Source organism: Camellia sinensis, chromosome 13 (assembly GCF_055761805.1).
Source record: "Camellia sinensis isolate YWXY chromosome 13, ASM5576180v1, whole genome shotgun sequence".
NCBI classification, from domain to species: domain Eukaryota; kingdom Viridiplantae; phylum Streptophyta; class Magnoliopsida; order Ericales; family Theaceae; genus Camellia; species Camellia sinensis.
The window spans coordinates 61848616-61870000 of NC_138973.1; the positions used below are offsets into that span (position 1 = coordinate 61848616).

General features: G+C 41.4%; 1 protein-coding gene across 1 annotated transcript; it reads right to left on the bottom strand.

Moving 5' to 3' along the window:
* Positions 1-1435: 1435 nt before the first annotated feature.
* LOC114304874 (small ubiquitin-related modifier 2) lies at positions 1436-20010 on the bottom strand. The gene is made up of 3 exons (XM_028250023.2): positions 19677-20010; positions 3407-3556; positions 1436-1719 (listed from the first exon to the last, which is right to left on the bottom strand). The coding sequence occupies exons 1-3, from the start codon at positions 19923-19925 to the stop codon at positions 1657-1659; spliced, it is 462 nt and encodes a 153-aa protein (XP_028105824.2). The 5' UTR covers positions 19926-20010; the 3' UTR covers positions 1436-1656.
* Positions 20011-21385: the final 1375 nt, after the last annotated feature.

Here is a 21385-nt window from a genome sequence, read left to right on the forward strand (position 1 = left end):
AAAATGGTAATGACCAAAATGTGCATTGGAATGTTATTACAAATATATTAAAAGTATGCACATATTTGATGTCATATGAAAGTATTTTAGAAATTATGTTTTTTATTATTTTGAACAAACTACAACCTCTCGTCTAATTTGACAAATACTTGGTTATATAATTAAATTGTTCAAATTTTGAAATAATCTTTTTAACCATCAAATTAAGTTTCATACAATCTTTTTCAATTGGACTAAATGAACTAAAATAAATAACTGTACACACTAAGTAGATAAATTTGACAATTTTGAAATGAAACCGAAAAACTTAGTGATAATTTAAGAGATCAAAGTGAAAATAATCTTTTCTATGCTTACTAACTATTTATTAAGACTTTGATTAACATCACGTTTGTTTGTTAATTTTATATATATTTTTTTTTTTCTACAGAAAAGGGTTGTCAATTAAGTTATGGATGTTTTGTTTCTTGATTATTTGGGAGGTCATAATTTGTAAAAATCATCTCTCTTTTTCTATTTTGGAAAATATGGTTCTATTTTTTATAATCCCTAACACCTACCTGTGTGTAACTGATATAAAATGTGAAACCCATGAGTTTGTCAATCCCTTCTGTGTCTCGTCTATTTTCGATTTTTTTTTTCTTTATTTTACAAAAGAAGTGTTTGAAAAAAAAAAACACACACACACACATGACAGAGACACTACCCCTGATTTTGATTACCCCATTTCTTAGTGAAAGTCTGTCCATAAACAAACAAAAGATGTAGAAATGAAAGGTATCATTTTGTGAGAGACTTGGAAGTCTTTCATCTTTCTTTTACTTTCACATTTTTTGTTCTCTTTTCCTTGGTTCAATGCTAAGTTCTTTGTTTTTTTTTTTTTTCATTAAAATAAAATAAAAAGGCATTGTTTTAATAATAATTTGATTTGCTCTTAAACTTAAATTGTTGGATTATCTTTCTCTGACTTATGTTGTTATAATGAAAATTACAACAAAATTATTGCAGAGAAAAAATAACCAAATTTCACAATTGAGTAGATATATTGTAGATATACAACCATATTCGCTCCCAAAATCAATGATCGTTATCCCATTAAATCAATGAAATGAAAACATAAAGCTTGAGCAAAATATGAAAATATTTTCACCCATGCTTCCACAAGAAAGCCATGGAATTGAAAACATTTCAAATAGTTCTTGATATAGCTTATAAAAAGCACAAATTCAAGAAAATATATTTACAAAATTGGAATCATGTTATTCAATGAAATTGCAGAAATGATTTAACAGAGAGTATACCACTTTTCAAGTGCTTGCTTCTTTTTTTCCTGATCCAATTTCTAATTCTTACTTAAACAAATAGATTCTTTACCATGCAATGATCAAATGAATTCTAACATGAACCAAACAAAAAAGAGTAAATAGAAGACATGTGAAGAACAATATCCAGAGTTTGTATCATATTCATATCAACCAGAAAGGAACACCACCAAATAGAAAAGTTAATAGTTTAAATGGAAGCTAACATTACAATCTTTCCATGCTTTTTCTTTCGCCTTTGCATTACACAGATCCAATAAAGAATATATCTGCAAGGGTTTTATTTTTGTTTTAAATTGCTATGTAGATTCCTTCTGGGACGCAGTCATTTGCCTTACAGCCCACCTCCATCTTGGTGCGTCATGGCATCGATTTGATCACCATCCCTCATGTTAAGCTGCTCAATCAAATCAAGAGTTAATCCAAACAAGGCTACAAGCATGACATAAAACAAACTTTATCTACTTTCTTCTTCTTCTTTTTTCTTTCTTTCCACAGTCAAAATGAGATAAGAACTGCCATTAATAACATGTCACCTTGAAGTCAACTAAATTTTATGAAATTGCGGAGACAGGTAGTTTGTGCCTAGAGACTGTTAATAGGCCAAACTCTTAGAAGAAATTTTAACTACTACGAGTTATATTCAACATTCAGTGAATAACCAACAAGTACCAATTTCAAATTATGCCAAATCAATGGCAACCACAACATAAATAGCAATGATATAGTAGGCAGGCAGACAACCATTTACATGGAAAACCTTCCTTGTGCACAAGAGAAAAAGTAAAAACCACGGTCACACCCAACAAAAAACAAATCCACAATCAATAAAAAAGTTTATAAGACCCCCCCCCCCCCCCATCTTGCAGTTTTTCTCGAATCTTCTCACTTTCATGGCTCTAAGCTCCTTATACACTCTTGATCTGATAGCTCCATGGAACTCCTTGCTATGATCTTCATTCCTTGTGGCACCATTACACAAATTGCCGAGGGTGAATATGTCAAGCAAGTGTGTGCATGGATTATTGTGCCAAAAATTCAGTGTAGTAATTTTTAATAAGATGTATAATGAATGAAGATCAAGTTCAAAAATTGATAAGCACGGGTTTCAAGGACTTTTTTAGAAATATGATAAAAACAATTTGTGTCTCAAAAGTGGCCAATGTTTACCTTGGTCATTTTTGCCCATTTTACACTAAAGTTCAACATGTAAACTAATCTAGGGTCAAGCTAGGTCAACTTGTGCAATATTGAAAAGTGACCTAAAAATGGTCTCCTAATGTTTTTGGCGACAAAAGTTTCACTTTTACCCTCATATGTTGTAGTCATATAAAGAGAAGAAAGAATGCAAATGGAGAGCCTTGAACCCACAAACCTCCCCCAACCTGAGTTTTTATACTATGTGAAGTCACCAATTGTCCTGAAAGCTTAAGCTGTTAGGAAAAGTCCAACAATGTCTATCAAGATATTCAACAAAACCAAATATCAACATTTACATAAGTGTGTCTAGTTTTGTGGTATACAAGTTGTTTCTAATGTGGCAAAGTGGTAGACGTATAAAGTAAAGAAACCCTAAGATGCCAATTAGTTTAGCTGGTGACTGTAAGGATTTAGTAGTCAAGTCTTGCCCTTGGTTTTAGGTTGGGAGGGTTATATATAGGTTGACACAGGGCTACCCATCACCATTATGAACTTTTGAGAGAATGGACAGGAAAATCATATACAATATGCGCAATATAGGAACAGAACAGCAGCAGTAGTTCAGCTTAAGAATATAAGCACTTAGATTATATTAGTGTAAAACAGAATTATCAACAGATGGATAACTAAATAATGTCCAAATTAGTTTATTCTCCACGGATGCACTGCACAGTGCCATTCCATTTTCACTCTTATAGTAGTGGGAACTAAATATTGAGTGACTAATTTTTAAAGCCAAATAGGGTATTCACATGAAACACTAACAATAGGATAGTAAAACCAGTACATTGTACTTGTCTGTGTTTTGGGATATGCACGTGCAGGAGCGAATGTGTGCGCGTGCAAGAGAGAGAGAGAGAGAGAGAGAAAGAGATGTGTTTTACATCATGGGGAGTTCGTTTTACAGGAAAGCGATCGCCTTCATATAGGAACTCCACAGTCCTGTACGCCAAGTTTCGCTTTTGGCAGTAAGCCCGAAAGACCTTCAGCAGCATGGTGTTAGTTTGGATCCTGAAAAACACCTCAACGCCATCCTACAATCATGTGGACAAATGAAAACATAAATACCAAAGGGAAGGGCAAAGGAGATGAGAAAATAGAGTATTACAGCACATTTGAGGAGTGAATCTGAAGCCAATCTAAAGGCAGTCTAAAAACATTCGGTAGAGCAGTGATTTAAAAGCCTGAATCCAAGCTTTGACAGACTTGTTCAACTTAAATTGAGCAGTGTGGTAGCCAAACACGTCTGTCTGATTGGATTGAATTTCAGCTTGCAAATCATTTTTCTAAGAGAAAGATCATGGATTGAAAAAAATATATTTTATTTCCTTGAGCTCACAGGAAAATGTGTCATCATAGATTTTTATTTATTTATTTTTATTTTTATTTGGGGGGGGGGACACTGAAATCACGACATCTATAAACAATTCTTTGCATATAAAGTATATGATTCATTGTTGTGGTATAGCAGTAAACAACACATATTTTGAAAAAGATGATAAGAATAATTAAGCATTATAATGCAAACATGTTAAAGTGGTTGAGGAAACTTCGATATTTAAACTTGACTCCTTGCACAAAAGTCTTCTGGAGTTAAATGTGTTATTAAATAAATGAATTTTTTATCACCAGACAGAAAGTAGTGTGACTATTGTTGTCCCGCTTTCTATTTATCCTATGGCCTATGATACTTGACATCCCAACTAAATTAACTCTGAACTTCGCACCTCAATGATACCGCGACTTTGAACCATGGTCAATGCTCGTGAGTCACTTATTTAGACAGATATTTTAATTAGCCAAATTTGAATATTTTATAATATTTGTGACCCCATGTGGTAGCTAGGTTAGTCTCTTGCAAAATATGGTTGCTGGTTTTATCCAAAATACTTTTGATTATTGATGAAAATTTGCCCCAGCTTGGCCTTGACCCCGTTCCCTTGCCCATCCCATGTGGATTTTCCTGACCTGATAAGAAAACAAGGAGGGCAAGGCATTTGCTTTGCCTGGGCTGTTTTTCCCACCCGCAGGGGCGGAACCAATGAAGGCCTAAGGGACCCATGAATACAGAAAGTATCTCTAAGAGCATCTCCAATGGTGAACTATTTTTTTCATCAAATCTAAGAAAAAAAAAAGCTATTTCTTCAATTTGATACGAGTTGGTCCAACGGTGAACACTGTTGCTTGCATCAAATGCCTGGGGACGTCCGGTGGGATGACTAGCCGGTCGACCTGTTACGCCACTGATTTTTTTTTCCCTCCCCTCCATTTCTGTTTCCAATTTTGTTTCCCATTTCTTTTTTCCCTCTTCTTTCTACAGGGCCACTGCCACCATCACACTACAGATCGCTCTTTACATTGGCAACTTCTATGAAATCTACACCTCCAAGTCCTGTGTCACTCACATTAGAAAACTCCCATTCTGTATCACTCGCAGGCCTGGGTTCTCTCTCTCTCTCTATGTCTATGCGTGTGACCACTTCCATTAGCCCATTTTAGCAGATACCCAGCTTTACTCGTCTCTCTCTCTCTTCCTCTGTGACCATCATTATTTCTCAGCAGATGAAATGATGAAATGGGTTTCTCTAAAAACTGTTTCCAAGAGCTACTGTTACTAGAGACCCACTTTATATGTATCAATGTAAGAAATGGATCGGTTTAATCCTTCTATAAAAGCACCATTTTTCACTCTTTCCTTAAAACCCCAGTGATCAAAACCCACAAAACCTTCATTTTGGCACAAACCCCACATCTTTTTTCACCCACATTCCTCCAAAAAAAGCCCCAGCGTTTTCACTTTTCTCTCTAGCCCAATCTTTTAAAAGCAAAACCACCACTCTCAACTGAACTTAGCAAGCAAATAGGGATGGGTTGTTGCCTCTAAACTAGAGGAGGAAGTAGTCTCTATTTGTAGAGAGAGAAATGGATTTCTCCAAAGCTGTCTACCAGAGCTACCATTTTACTAGAAACCCACTTTATATGTATCAATGTAAGAAATGGGTTGGACCATGCAAGGGACAACCGGTGGGACGTCCTATGGGACAACCGGTGGGGCAACTAGTGGGACATCTGGCCGGTTGTCCGGTGAGACCCACCTCCAACGTAAACGCACAGTGTTTTGATAAAATCTGCCCAACTCCTTCGTTTGGTGAAATTTTTTGACGGTTTTCATTTAGATATCAGTTTGATTAAACTGTTGGAGCCAAAAAAGTTATTTTTTTTCACCAAATTCAAATTTAGTGATGGTTTTGCTTAACCGTTGGAGATGGTCTAATATATCTCTTGTAAAATTATATTAGTGTCTCTTCTAAATTATTTTATGGTACCTAATAGTTTTTATTTTTCTAAAAGAACCCCTTATATGATGTTTTAAAAAGAGAGCAATAATATACAAATATAATGCTTGTACAAAAATTATATACATAATGAGCTGAGATTTTGTGATTCCTTCATTTTCAATCAAAACATTTACTATTATCCTTATAATTTCACAAATGCCATTGACGCATCGTTCTATTAAATTTTTTTATATGAATTTTAACTAGGGCATTTAGCCTAGTAGTATGAGATCTTGGGTTCAACTTATATGAGAAATAGTTTGATACCATTTGTAGTATTTGATTTATTTCGCTCCCATTATGAGGGTTAAAAAGTGCCCCTCCTATATCAAATTCCTAGATCCGCCACTGTCCACCCGCACCCACAACCGCACCCGATTAGATCAATGTACGGGGAGGAAATAATTCTCCTCGTATAATCCTGTTGACCAAGTCCACGCTCCTCCGTACGACGTCGCTTTGTCACCTGAAAACACAAACGTGAGCTAGCCGGCGGGTGTGTGCCGGAAACCTCTCCGATGCCTAAGTCAGAAAACTTGACAAATAGACAAAGCTCTAAGTTCTCAGAAAGATTGTGTTCAATTACCTCCTCCAAGGTGATGCTTGTGAGCTTTTATAAGTTTCATATGGCACAATCCTAGTAGGACTTGTATTTCTCCATGCAGTGTCCTCCTAGGATTCAAACTCCTAAGGATAATGCTTATCCTTTTACACCCTCCCCCACTGCTTAAACCAAGTGGGATGGTTTTCTTTATGGCCGAACTTCCTTTTGACCGAAATAAACCTTGGCTATACCGAGCCACAGAAGGCCGAACTATCCTTAGCTCGGTCCTCTCCTCCAACTCTTTACTTCGGCTGCCCTGTTCAACCTTGATGCGCTTAGATCAAACTTCCAAGTAACAAGTTCTGACCGACCTAACCATTGTAAGTCACGACCGGACTAACTCTGAGATCGGCCTAACTGTGAGTTGCCTCCAGACCGGAGTAGTTTTACTCTTTCTTGGGCCGAAGTAACTTTGTCTTCCCAAGGCCGGAGTAGCTTTACATCCATGAGCCGAAGTAACATTTACTTCTCCCAGCCGGAGTAACATTGCTCTCTGGGCCGGAGTATCCTTTACGGCCTTCTTACTTAGTCCTTCGCGTTTTGGGCCTCAAAGCCCAACTTGCAGCTCGGCCCAATTTTTCCCAAAAATTACCCTCTCAATTGCCCCTTAATTCCATCTGCATAGCATGATTGGGATTACCAGTCCACTGGCCGAGCTAGTGTCGTTTTAAGCTTTTCCAGCCGAGCTAAAAAATACTTTAGCCTCTCCAGCCGAGCTAAAAACTCTCGAGTTTTAAGCCGAGCTAATTTTACTCCTGGCCATGTTTTGTCCGGTCAAAAACGTCTCTTCAATCATAATGTCTGTAACGCTTCCCATTCTTATGACACGTGGCATGTTTTGGTTGGCTAAGGACGGCTGTCACGCCGTCTTTCGTACTTCGTGAAATTTGAACAGTCCCGCCCAAATTTTGGGCTTTCTAACAAAATCAATCAATGAGGCTAGGGTCCCTTCACTTTTGCCATTTCTCCATCTTCTCTCTCTGTGTTCTTGCTGCTCGTGCTCTTTCTTTACTGCGACAGTCTTCATCTTCAGTCCTTCCTTATTTAATTCTGGTAAGCAAATCCATTTTCCCTTCATGTTTTTGCTTTTACATTCGTTTTGTGCAACTGTATATCTAGTTTTCGTATGCTTTTTGCAAACATTTTCTCCATTTATCTGCTCTGCTTTTGTACTTTCTATGAAGAAACCAGTAGAACTTGTATGTGTATGAACTATTTTGTAGGAATCTTAGATCCAAAATCACCTAGCAACCGGACTAGAAAACTGTTTGTGTTATGTATGTGGATAGATTCTGAACATAACCGAATTAGAACTTGTAGGAATATCAGTAGTTTCTTCTGACCCACTCTAGCCAAGATAAGATCACCGAACAAGCTTGCTCATACCGAACTCGGTACTTCGGTCTATAACCGAGCTAAGATTTTGGGGCCAAGCCGGCTTTCTTAGTTCTCAAACCGAACTCAGAAAGCCGCCCCTAAGAGCTCAACCGAAGTAATTATACTGTAACCGTTTTTAGGCCTTGGGACTAAACCAGCTTTCTTAGTTTCTTAGACCGAACTCAGGAAAGCTGCCCCTAGACGTTAAACCGGTCTAAACTGCTCAAAACCGAGCTAAGAAACCTTCTGATGAGCCAAGGTAGAACCAGCCAACTAAGCCGAAGTAGGATTTGTATATCTTGCTTATAATTTGTAGCGCGGTCCAACGATCTGTGCTTAACCCCCTTGCTTTCTACTTTGCAGACTTAGGTTGCCCAGGCCCTCCTGCGTGTGCTCAACCGAGCTACTGAGCCAAATTTTTGTACCGAAATAACTTATCCGTAATTTATACAACAAATGGGTAAGTATAGATATTTAGTCGAAACCCCTGGTGGCATGGCCGAATTCAGGCAGGACTACCAGATTCCTGATGATGTTCAACTGGAGTTGGCCAAGAAAGATGCTACTCCCTGGGACAATGAAGGCTTCGTCCCTTTCACCCTTCAATCAATAATTGAAACCGGACTACGGTTTCCTGTCCAACCGCTAATCTGCGAATTCCTTAGGCAGACTAGGCTATGTCCCACCCAACTATCCACCAACACATATCGTATTATAATGGGGATAGCCGCATTAAACCACCAAACCGGACTGAATCTTGGTCTGGCCGAAATATTCCATCAGTATTCCATCGGTTCAAAGAATGCTGGGTGGGTATATTACCTTAGAATTCGCCGCCGCCGAGAGAAGATAATTAAGCATACTCCGGACAAAGATCTCAATGATGATGATTTCTTTTGGGTCTCTGGGAACTTTGAGGATTTTCAAGCTCAAATTCCTGGCCGACCTATAAATTGGAAAATGGGAGAGCCTGGTAATTTTACTTCGGTCTTCTGCTTTGTATGTTATCTCGGTTGTTTAATCTGCTAGCCGAACTAACACTTGTCTTTTTTTTGCAGATTTCGCCCATCTCCACTCCTTGTATAGCTATCCTAACCTCGGCGTTTTGCGAGCCGCATTTCGGGTTAAAGAAAGAGATTGGGCCAAGCTTCTAAATTTCGAACCGACCTACCGTTACAGCGGTCGACGGAAGGCAAAAGTAACCGATTTTCTTCTCGAGGAAGCACCGGAGCCGGACCCCACTTTGCCCGAGATAAGACTTGTTCCATTAACCGCTGAGGAAGAAATGGCAAAGAAGAGCAGAGTCAGGGCCCTTCTAACTTCAACAACTAGAGCCGAAGTGACACCAACTACTGAGGTGCAGCCTGCCGTCGTGGCCCTTCCTTCACAACGGCCCTCTTCGTCTCGCCCTTCAAAACGCGCCCGATCTACGTCAGCCGAACAACAACTTGTTGACGAAGTCGAAACCGTCCCCCAAAGTCCTCAACCTGCCTCCCAACCAGAACAAACTGACCGAGCCCGATCTCCGAAGTGGGCTCCGCCTTTGATCTTCAATGATCGAAACATCAAAGTCACTGATTCGGTCGTGGGTGAAAAAGACCACCAACTGGCCTTTAACCTGGCCAAAAGTGTGTGCCTCCCTAAGGACATGGAGCACCACTTGAAGCAACTGAATACCGAAATGAAATCAATTCGGTCTGTTTCCAAGTCCATGGTCTTGGTAAGTAGCTGTCTGCTTTTTCCTGTCTAAATTTTTCTAACTCTTACTTCGGTTCTAAAGATATCTTTGCTTTGCCAGGCCTTGCAAAAGAACAATGTCACTTACCAGAAAGTCCAAGAGCTCCGCAAAACCACAAGGCAGGCGATGGCGGAAGCCGAAGCAAGGTCGGCCGAACTACAACAAGCCGAAAAGAGAATGGCCGAGCTGGAAGCGGAGAACGGCCGTCTTGCCGATCTAGTTAATTCGGCGGAAGCGGAGAAGCAGAAAGCTGCCATTGTTATGAAGGACAAGTATTTGCGGGAGTTGTTGAAGCTAGAGAAGAGAAAGGACGCCGAAATAAGCGAACTGAAAAAGAATATGGAGGCGGTCGACAAGGGGGGGTACAAGCGAGGTTTCAAGGAGGCCGAGGAGGCCTACGTCAAGCAATGCGATGCCGCCAAGGAGCTTTTCTTCAAGTGCGGCTGGAGGGCGGCTGTGGAGAAGCTCGGTCATGATCAACAGACCGAGGTCTTCAACCCTCCAGAGTACTTTATACCGAAGTCCCTTGCGGGGTACGCGGATGCCATGCAGTAGCAATTCCTTGAAGGTTCAGATACTGACGAAGATTCTGCTTCTGGGGGTACTCCAGTTGAAAACGTGGATCAGACAGATCGGCCGGAGTCCAGAGTGGAAGATCTGACTATTGAACAGCCGAATGAAACTGTGGCTCCGGTCGATGCCACCGTTGTGACTGAAGGAGTGCTGCCGCCAGAGACCGGTCTTCCAGTAGATGCCGATGCGGTTTTCGATGCTGAAATTGATGAACTTTTCTCTTAGTTTTTTACTTTTTCTTCTTTGTAACCGAACTAAGCCCCCTTGTAATGACTTCTGTTTGAATAAAAATTTCACTTCTCTTATTCCGGTTATTGTGTGTATGCTTGGGTTTGTAATGTCTTCTATTACTCCAAGTGTTATTTCGGTTTTTGGTTGGTTAAACTATACTTACCAGCCAACCACTCCTTAGCCGATATAATTACTTCGGCTGAGGAGTACAGTGTTGGTTCATTTCAGCCAACCACTCTTCAGCCATACACTTACTTCGGCTGAAGAGCAACAAGTGTTGGTTTAATCCAGCCAACCACTCTTCAGCCATACACTTACTTCGGCTGAAGAGTAACAAGTGTTGGTTTAATCCAGCCAACCACTCTTCAGCCATTCACGTACTTCGGCTGAAGAGTAACAAGTGTTGGTTTAATCCAGCCAACCACTCTTCAGCCATACACTTACTTCGGCTGAAGAGTAACAAGTGTTGGTTTATTCCAGCCAACCACTCCTTAGTCATGTACTTACTTCGGCTAAGGAGTACAAAGTGTTGGTTTATTCCAGCCAACCACTCCTTAGTCATGTACTTACTTCGGCTAAGGAGTACAAAGTGTTGGTGTATTCCAGCCAACCACTCTTCAGCCATACACTTACTTCGGCTGAAGAGTAACAAGTGTTGGTTTAATCCAGCCAACCACTCTTCAGCCATTCACGTACTTCGGCTGAAGAGTAACAAGTGTTGGTTTAATCCAGCCAACCACTCTTCAGTCATACACTTACTTCGGTTGAAGAGTAACAAGTGTTGGTTTATTCCAGCCAACCACTCCTTAGTCATGTACTTACTTCGGCTAAGGAGTACAAAGTGTTGGTTTATTCCAGCCAACCACTCCTTAGTCATGTACTTACTTCGGCTAAGGAGTACAAAGTGTTGGTGTATTCCAGCCAACCACTCTTCAGCCATACACTTACTTCGGCTGAAGAGTAACAAGTGTTGGTTTAATCCAGCCAACCACTCTTCAGCCATACACTTACTTCGGCTGAAGAGCAACAAGTGTTGGTTTATTCCAGCCAACCACTCCTTAGTCGTGCACTTACTTCGGCTAAGGAGTACAAAGTGTTGGTTTATTCCAGCCAACCAATGAAGTTAGTTTTTCCAGCTAACTTAAAGTATTTGGTTATTCCGACCAAACGTCCTGCAGTCTGGATCCTTATCCAGGGCTCAGGAAGGGTGTTGGTTTATTCCAGCCAACCCCTAAGTTAGTTTTTCCGGCTAACTTAGAATGAAAGTGCTTTAATCTTTACTAATGCTAACTTTTACGAGGAGCAACTTGTGATAAAAAGAATTTCTCGCTTTATTGAAGGAAGAGGAAATTACATATGCTTGAAAAAGAAAAAGCTAAAAGTAAAATAACTTGAGATTGGCCGTGTTCCATGGCCTAGGGATTGTCTTGCCATCCTTGTCTTCTAGGTGGTATGCCCCTTTGCCTGCTAATCCAACCACCTTATAAGGACCTTCCCAATTTGGGCCTAACTTGCCGTCTCCTGGGATTAGGGTGTTTCCCATTACTTTGCGTAGTACCCAATCCCCAATCTTGAATTGTCTTGGATGTACCTTTTTGCTGTATTTTCTGATTAACTCTCGTTGGTAGGCGGCGATGTGAACCATTGCTTTTTCTCTTCTTTCTTCTACAAGGTCGAGTTCTAAGGCTATGGCTTCTCCATTTAAGTCTGGATCAAAATTTTCGCTTCGAATTGTGGGGAGGCCAACTTCTAGTGGGATCACTGCTTCCATTCCATATGCTAAGGAGAATGGTGTTTCTCCTGTTGATCGCCGAGGTGTGGTGCGGTAGGCCCATAAAACATGAGGAAGTTCATCTGCCCACTTGCCTTTTGCCTTCTCTAGCCTTTTCTTTAGTCCATCCAAGACGACTTTATTTGATGCTTCTGCTTGCCCATTTGCTTGGGGATATGCCGGTGTGGAATTGTAGAACTCTATCTTGTACTCTTCACAAAAGCTTCTAAAGATCCTGCCGTCGAACTGAGTTCCATTGTCTGAGATCAGTGCTTTTGGTATGCCAAACCGAGTGATAATATTCTGCCAAACAAACTTCTTCACATCCTTCTCTTTGATTGACGCCAATGCTTCTGCTTCCACCCACTTTGTGAAGTAGTCTGTTACTGCGAGAAAGAATTTTCTACCTCCGGGTGCTGTTGGAAGTGGTCCTACTATGTCTAAGCCCCACATTGCAAAAGGCCATGGGCTAGTTAAAGGTAGGAGTTCTCTTGCTGGTTGATGTATTTGGTGCGCGAATTTCTGACATTTTTCACACTTCTTCACATATTTTTCTGAGTCTGCTTGCATATATGGCCACCAGTATCCTTGCGAAATAGCCCTGTAGGCGAGCGACCTTCCCCCTTGATGACTTCCACATACCCCTTCATGTATTTCGAATAGGAAGGCTTCTACTTTGCTGGGATGAACGCACTTGAGGTAAGGCCCAGAGAATGACTTCTTGTATAATGCCAAAGATGGAGATAGCCAAAATCGCTGCGACTTTGCCCTTATTTTGTTGGCTTCTTTTTTCTCTGCTGGTAGGATGCCGTCTTTTAGGAACAGGATGATGGGATCCATCCATGAAGGGCCTAATTCAGTGCAATATACTTCTTCTGCTTCGGGGTCTTCTATACTTGGTCTTGGTAAGAAGTCGATGAGTAATGGATGAGGGATCGATGTATCTGCCATTGAGGCCAGGCCTGCTAGCTCGTCCGCTCGGCTGTTTTCCTCCCTGCCAATTTGTTCTATCCTTACCACATCAAACTTCTTGATCTCTGTTCTGACTAACTCTTGGTACTTGGCCATTCTGTCGTCCTTTGCTTCGTATTCGCCCGAAATTTGGTTTACCACCAGCAGAGAGTCACTGTATACCATTAGTTCGGCTGCTTTCATGAAGTGTGCTGACTTGAGTCCTGCGATAAGCGCCTCATACTCTGCTTCATTGTTGGATGCTGGGAAGCCAAGGTTGATTGCTTGCTCTATAACCAGGCCGTCTGGAGAGATGAGGACTATGCCAAGCCCTGCACCATGTCGGTTGGATGCTCCATCCACAAAGAGCTTCCACATCTCTCCAACAAATAGTTTCCAGCATGTGGAAGGGTCAGACGATGCCGTGGGGTCAAGGATGGTGTTTTCTTCAAAGTCCATATTGGCTGTCTGCCCTTCGTCCTCTGTTTGAACTGCTGGTGAGCCTTTGTTCGTTTCTTCCTTGTGGTCCTTAATGTAGTCTGCCTTTGTGCTTGATGGACTACCTTTCACTAGGGGTTGCGTTATTCCGGCGTCAACTTCCGTCCCTAGTTCGGTTGGACTACCTTCCACTAGGGGTTGCGCTATTCCGGCGTCAACTTCCGTCCCTAGTTTGGTTGTGTCAGTCAGGTCGACTGGGCAGATATGATGACTTCCAGGAGTGAATTCCGCGACGAAGTCCGCCAAAGATTGGGCTTTTATTGCTGTCTTTGGTTGGAACTTGATGTCGAATTGTCCCAACTCTACTGCCCATTTCAAAATTCGCCCACTGAAGTTCGCCCTTTCAAACAGAGCTTTTAGTGGAAAGGCTGTGAGAACGACTATGGTGTGGGCGTGAAAGTAATGTGCCAACTTTCTGGATGCCATCATTAATGCTAATGCCAGTTTCTCTAAGGGCAAGTACCTTGTTTCGGCTCCCAACAATGTCTTGCTTACATAAAAGATGGGCAGGTGTTGTATTCCTTCTGCACGAACCAACACTGCGCTAACTGCGTGCTGAGAAACTGCCAGGTATAAAAAGAGTTCTTCACCAGGAACTGGAGTTACAAGTAGTGGTGGGGAAGACATGTACTCCTTCAAGCTTTCCAGAGCTCGGTCGCATTCTTCATCCCACTCAAACTTGGTTTTTAAAGCTTGGAAGAATGGTCGTAGTCTGTCTGACGACCTGCTTATGAACCGGTTTAGCGCAGCCGCCATACCAGTGAGATGCTGCACTTCTTTGACTGAGTTTGGTCTCTCCAACTCCTGGATTGCTTTGATCTGAGAGGGGTCTGCTTCTATACCTCGGTTGGTCACCAGGAAGCCCAAGAATTTGCCAGATCCAACTCCGAATGCGCATTTGGATGCGTTGAGGCGCAACTTGTGTTTCTTCAGGATCTGGAACATCTCGCCTAGGTCTTTCAGATGGTCATTCTCATCCTTGCTTTTGACCACCATGTCGTCGATGTACGCCTCCATTGTTCTGCCTAACAATGGTTCAAACATCTTGGTGACCATCCTTTGGAATGTCGCCCCTGCGTTCTTTAGGCCAAAGGGCATGACCTTGTAGCAATATAACCCCCTTGGTGTTGTGAAGGAAGTGACCTCCTGGTCTGGTTCATGCATGGCGATCTGGTGGTAGCCTCTGTATGCATCCAAAAAGCTAAGTCGGTTATGTCCTGCTGTTAAGTCCACCAGTTGATCTATCCTTGGTAGAGGGAAGCTATCTTTTGGGCACGCTTTGTTGACTGTTTTGTAGTCGACGCAGACACGCCATTTACCATTCTTTTTTGGTACTACGACGGTGTTGGAGATCCATTTTGGGTAGTGCACCTCTCTTATCGCTCCTGCCTCCAGCAGGTTGCCTACCTCTTCTGCCACTATTTCGGCGTGGTGGAGTGCCGATCTGCGCGTGCGTTGAATGACTGGTCTGGCGGATGGGTGGACATTGAGTTGGTGACTGATGAAGTTTGGATCAATGCCTGGCATGTCGTAAGGTGTCCAGGCAAACACTTCGATATTAGAAGTCAAGAATTCCATGACCTCTAATCTCTCAGCGCTGGACAAAGATGAGCCAAGCAAGAAGAACTTATCCGGGTTCTTCTCATCTATTTTTACCTCCACCAAGTCTTCCACCGCTTTCTGATTAGCTTCTTTGCCGACGTCAGCGAATAGTTCATTACTCTCTGGTTCTTCCACCGAATGAACGTATCCTTTGGCAGCTCGGCTTCCATTTGCTGTGGCGAAGCACTGTTTTGACATGATCTGATCGCCATAGACTTCTTCAATTATACCGGCGTCACTGGGGAACCGCATTACCTGATGGTAAGACGACGCCACCGAACGCATGGCATGCAGCCATGTTCTGCCCAGGATGATGTTGTAGGTGGAGGGGACCTTCAATACCCAGAACTCCACCTGTTTTGATACACTTCCAGCTCTGACTGGAAGGATTATTTTGCCGACAGGCCACTCTGGCATGGAGTTGAATCCAATCAGGGGAGAAACTGCAGGTGCCAAGTCTTTGTCTTGCAACTTTAGTTGTTTGAATGTGTCGTAATACATGATCTCACATGAACTACCCTGGTCAATCAGAATCCGCTTGACGTCAAAATCCTTGACTCGGAGAGTGACAACCAGGGCATCATTATGGGGGCAGTAAATTCGTTCCAAGTCCTTATCCGAAAAGGACATGACGTTTGTTGCCTCTGTCCTCCCCTTCTTGATGGCGGGTTGGGAACTTAATACTTCCCTAAAGTGTTCAGCCTTCTTGATTGAACCTCTAAGCTCGCATACGCGCTCAGGTTCAAAAACTCCATGAATTACATTGATAATGCCTTGTGGTGGTGCGTCGTTTGGCATTCTGTTGGGTTGGTCATGATCTTGGGGGGCCGGTTGCGCTCCTCCTTCAATGTATTCGTCCAAGTGGCCTGCTGCCACCAATTCTTCTAAATGCTGTCTTAGGGGCGTGCAATTCTCAGTTCGGTGCCCCTTTTCTTTGTGGAAGGTGCACCGTGATCTGTCGTCGTAATTCTTCTGAGCTTCTCCAAGCTTGGCTGGCCACTTGACAAAAGGCTCATCCTTGATTTCGCTCAGAATCCGATATATTGGTTTTTTGAACACCGTGGTTATGGCAGTGCGAATTCTTAGCCATCTTTTGTCTGGGTCTTCTCCGTTATCTCGTCTGCCACGTCCATTTTTGTTACTTCGGTCCACCGTATTAACCTTTGCTGAGGTTTTCTTTTCTGGTACCGTGGCCGCACTTGTTTTAGCTTTGGAACGTGCGCCATCTTCTTCTACCCTGATGTGCTGATGCACTCTCTCCATCAGGGCTTCCATGGTGAGGGGTGGCGTCATGGTAATTGAATCCCTTAGTCGGTTCCCTACTGGTAGGCCTCTTTTATATTGCGCAATGGCTAGATTGGTGGGGCAGTCTCCAATCTGGTTGAATGTCTCCCAGTAGCGACTGTTGTAAGATCTGAGGGTTTCTTTCTCACCCATGTCGATGGAGAGTAGCTGGTCTATCTCCACCGGTGTTTTAGTATTTGTCCGAAACCTTGTTACGAATGCTTCTGCCAATTGGGCCCAGGAGGCTATGCTACCTTCTGGGAGCTTTTCGAACCAAGTCAAGCCCAGGTCGCCCAGACTTGATGGGAAAAGTATGCACATTAAGGCCTCGTTTCGCCTGTACACGGCCATGACTTGGCGAAAGTGGCTCAAGTGTGAATACGGGTCCGTCTTCCCTTCATATGTATTGAACTTCGGCTGAAGGAAGCCTGATGGTAGGGGAGCGTTTTCGATCGCTGGGACAAACGGCGAAGTCTGTAGTCTTGCCAATGCTTTGTCCGCTGGTTCGTAGGCCGGTCGCGGTATTGGCATTCCAACCTCGACGCTTCCATGCGTTCGAGGAGCCAACCGTTGTAGGGCCGAAATTCGGTGTGGATCCCTTGCCCTGGCATCCTCCTTGCATCGTGCTTTTTCTTCTAGTACGGTTCGTAAGTCGGATGACCTGGGTAGCTCGGTTTGTCTGGATCTGGTTTGGTGTGAATGTGAAGGCCAATACGTACTTCCTTCAGTATATGATCTTTCGGATCTCGTCCTCTCAGACCTGGAGTGACGAGTTCTTGAAGATAAAGAGTGAGTATCGCCTGTCCTGAGGCTTCTGCTCTCTCTTTGGGAAGGTGTAGTATTCCTACTACGACTCTCTGAGTGGCGAGGGGGCGTCTTGTGCTTGCGTCCCTCTCCTGTCGCCACATCTTTGGTCTTCATCTGGCGTTTCAAGGCCTCCATGTCCGCCGCCATCCTCCGAATCAGTTCATCCTGTTCCTTTACGCGATCTTCCAGGACTTGAGGATCAATCCTCCTCCTTTGCCTGTCGGGACTTTGAGAGTGACGAGGGCTGCCATTCCGCCTTCCCCTGCCGCTCCTCCTGGAATTATGTTGTTGGGGCTCCAAGTCCGCCATGGGAGGGACAGCAGGTAATCCCTCACGCCTTGCGCCCCCTTCTGGAGTTAGTCCGTCGACGGCGGACTGCGGCAAGTCTTCAATGTGTGCCATTGAATGAGAAAATGAGAAGCTTAGTCAAGAGGTTTTTGTTCTTGTCTGTTCTTCCCACAGACGGCGCCAATTGTACGGGAAGGAAATAATTCTCCTCGTATAATCCTGTTGACCAAGTCCACGCTCCTCCGTACGACGTCGCTTTGTCACCTGAAAACACAAACGTGAGCTAGCCGGCGGGTGTGTGCCGGAAACCTCTCCGATGCCTAAGTCAGAAAACTTGACAAATAGACAAAGCTCTAAGTTCTCAGAAAGATTGTGTTCAATTACCTCCTCCAAGGTGATGCTTGTGAGCTTTTATAAGTTTCATATGGCACAATCCTAGTAGGACTTGTATTTCTCCATGCAGTGTCCTCCTAGGATTCAAACTCCTAAGGATAATGCTTATCCTTTTACACCCTCCCCCACTGCTTAAACCAAGTGGGATGGTTTTCTTTATGGCCGAACTTCCTTTTGACCGAAATAAACCTTGGCTATACCGAGCCACAGAAGGCCGAACTATCCTTAGCTCGGTCCTCTCCTCCAACTCTTTACTTCGGCTGCCCTGTTCAACCTTGATGCGCTTAGATCAAACTTCCAAATAACAAGTTCTGACCGACCTAACCATTGTAAGTCACGACCGGACTAACTCTGAGATCGGCCTAACTGTGAGTTGCCTCCAGACCGGAGTAGTTTTACTCTTTCTTGGGCCGAAGTAACTTTGTCTTCCCAAGGCCGGAGTAGCTTTACATCCATGAGCCGAAGTAACATTTACTTCTCCCAGCCGGAGTAACATTGCTCTCTGGGCCGGAGTATCCTTTACGGCCTTCTTACTTAGTCCTTCGCGTTTTGGGCCTCAAAGCCCAACTTGCAGCTCGGCCCAATTTTTCCCAAAAATTACCCTCTCAATCAATAAATACCGTTTGTATGTATGTATTTTACCAGTGGCAGGTGCATCGCAGTGTGTATGCAACGTTGCACGTGATTTTTTATTTTTTTTTAATGGTTTGATGATTGAGGTATATGATTAGATGAAAACCATTTAACAATTTTAAGTAGTTTGATGAATGATATAACCCTTTAGCAATTATTAGATATGATAATTGAAGGCCATTTTTGAAAGAAGAAAAAAAAAGCTGTGACAACGTTCACACCAAATGATTTTGCTTGTGTATCCAACAACCCCATCCCCACCTCAACAAGAAATGGGGTGGGGGGATGGGACACCACAATCCCACCCTTACCAAACTCCTTTGAGCATTGCATAAATAAATGATTATGGACATAGATTTGATTAGGATTCAAATCAATTCAAAAGATTTTTCTTTCTAAAGTTTATATGGTCTTAGTTAAAATTAATAAACATAATACTCGTATCTAATTATGATTTAATTAATTTATTGCTTGATTTCACGATACCCAATTTCCAAATGACTCTCCTTTGGAAAATCGGGTGAGAATAATTTAACTCACTTAAAAAACAATATAAATTAAAAAAAATAATAAGATAAAATATAACATTTAAATTATAATTATTTTATGTTTTTCATAAAATTATAAATAAAAATATCAAAAAAATTTTAACGAGTTAAAATAGTCATAACGCCCAAAAAAAGCCAAAGTAATGTAAAACAGTTCTACCCAAACGAACGCTAGACCCAACAAAAATTATTCAATAGTTTATATTCCGACACACCACCATGGCATGAGCACAAAAGAAAATTTGGCTATATCACACCCAAAAAATGGATTTAATCTTTTTTTTTTATTATTATTAAACATCCAAAATAATCAACATAAATACATGTCCGACACGATTCAAGTACAATTATGGAGAATTTACAAATCAAATAAACTTTTCAAAAATAATTTCACACGGAAAAGTTAATGATTTTAATAATTTAAAATAATAAAAAGAAGAAGAAGAAGAAGAAAGAGTAAGAGAGAGTTGAAGAAAGAAACAAGATAGAGAAGAAGAGAAAAAGAAATAAACACGCACCTGGCCCTTGATCTTGATATCGATGACTGAAGATGACTGGTCTATGGACCTCTTCCTGCTTTTTTCTTGCTGGGGATGACCATCAACTTCGGACATCTTTTCCTTTTCTTGCAGCATACCAGACCCACAAGACAATTTCTCGGAGGGATTTTCCCGAGAAAAAGAAAGATGAGAGAGATAGAAACGTTTCCGAAAAAGAGTAGAGAGTTCAAAAAAAGGCTGGGTCCTATGAAATGATGACTTGCCCATTTGGCTGCGGCTGTCACTTTCACACCTGGGTCATGGACATATGCGTTTTGTTTGCATTTTGCCTTGCTTTTAGCCATCTTTTGGCAGAGAACTAAAATAAGGTTAGGGGTTAAAATAGTAATAAAAAAAAAAAATATATTAAAGATTAATAAAATAAAATATTATATTTAGATAATAATTAATTTTTTTAAAAATTTTAAAAATTTTAAAAATTCAACTCAAACGAAATTTTTAATCTCAGAATAAAATAATTAAAAAATTAAAAAATCGGTTCACTTATCAAATGAATTTTTATGCCTTGTTTGGGAATAATTTATTTTAGTAATTTTTTAATTTTTTAGTTAAATATGAAGTAAAAAAAAATTATATATTTAGAATAATTTTTAAATTTTTTACGAAAAGATGTACAAAAATTAGAGAGAAAATAAAATGTTTGACTTTTTTGTATATGTTGTTAACTTTTAATTTTTTTAGTAACTTTTTAAATTTTACACTAAAATATTGAGTTGCCAAACAAGACCTTAGTGGCTCTTTGGAAACTTTTTAGTTTTATTTTTTTTTTAAGTAATTTTTATTATAAATTATATTAATGGGGTGTTTGAGATGATCTAAATAAATCATCATTTAGCATGGGATTATCAGGTTAAAATAGTTATAAAAAAACAAAATAGAATAAAACATGTTTAATCACATCAAAAACCAATTAAACAAACACATTGATAATGATGTCTGAGCTGCTGCTACTTTGGCGCCTGTGTCTACTGCTATTCTGTTCATTTGGTGTTTTTTTGTGTACCTGTGCTGTCTTGCTTTGGTGACTGAGTCGCCTACTACTACTTTGGTTCCCCTGTAACTCCTGTTCTAGTGCACTTTTGCTAACAAGTCAGCAGTATGAGAATCTACTAATCTGGTGCATTTTGATAATCTGGTGCCTCTGTACCTGTGTGATGGTTACATAGTTGCTTATGTTTGGTGCATGTTGATAGCTGATGTTTGTACTGATCTGTTTTATTTTTATCCTCTTAGCTGCTGTTTTGTGACTGATATGTTGTTCTGGTTGGTGTCTCTGTTGGTTCCTCACCAACAATTCTTGGTATGGTGCTGTCATATGATTGTGTTAGCGTCTTAGTGCCAGCCTAGTTGGAATTGGGCTGTGGCACTATGATGGCTTTGCATAATCCCCTCCCCCCCCCCCCCCCCCTTCCCTTCCTTTATTGTTGTGTTTATACCTTTGTTGTAAGGTTTTCTCATCAATAAAGTTCTTTTGGCTGATAAAAAAAAAAACACATTGATCAAATTCTTTTGGAGTGATGTGATCTTGTTATAGAAGGGGTGTTCAAATTTTTTATGCTAACCAGTAAAATTTCAAGAATTGACAATTAACAATCCAAGTACTACCTGTATAATTTTGTTTTAGGGGTTCAAACTTTTTTATGCAAACAATCTTTAGGAGGAAAAAT

Bases quoted from the DNA above. Each gene is read 5' to 3' on its own strand.
- LOC114304874 (XM_028250023.2), bottom strand. From the start codon at position 19,925: ATGGGCAAGTCATCATTTCATAGGACCCAGCCTTTTTTTGAACTCTCT. The intron at 3,557-19,676 runs GTGCGTGTTTAT...ACATGATTGTAG, and splicing joins ATATCAAGATCAAGGGCCAG to GATGGCGTTGAGGTGTTTTT. The intron at 1,720-3,406 runs GTAAAACACATC...TTGATTGAGCAG, and splicing joins TAAAACGAACTCCCCATGAT to CTTAACATGAGGGATGGTGA.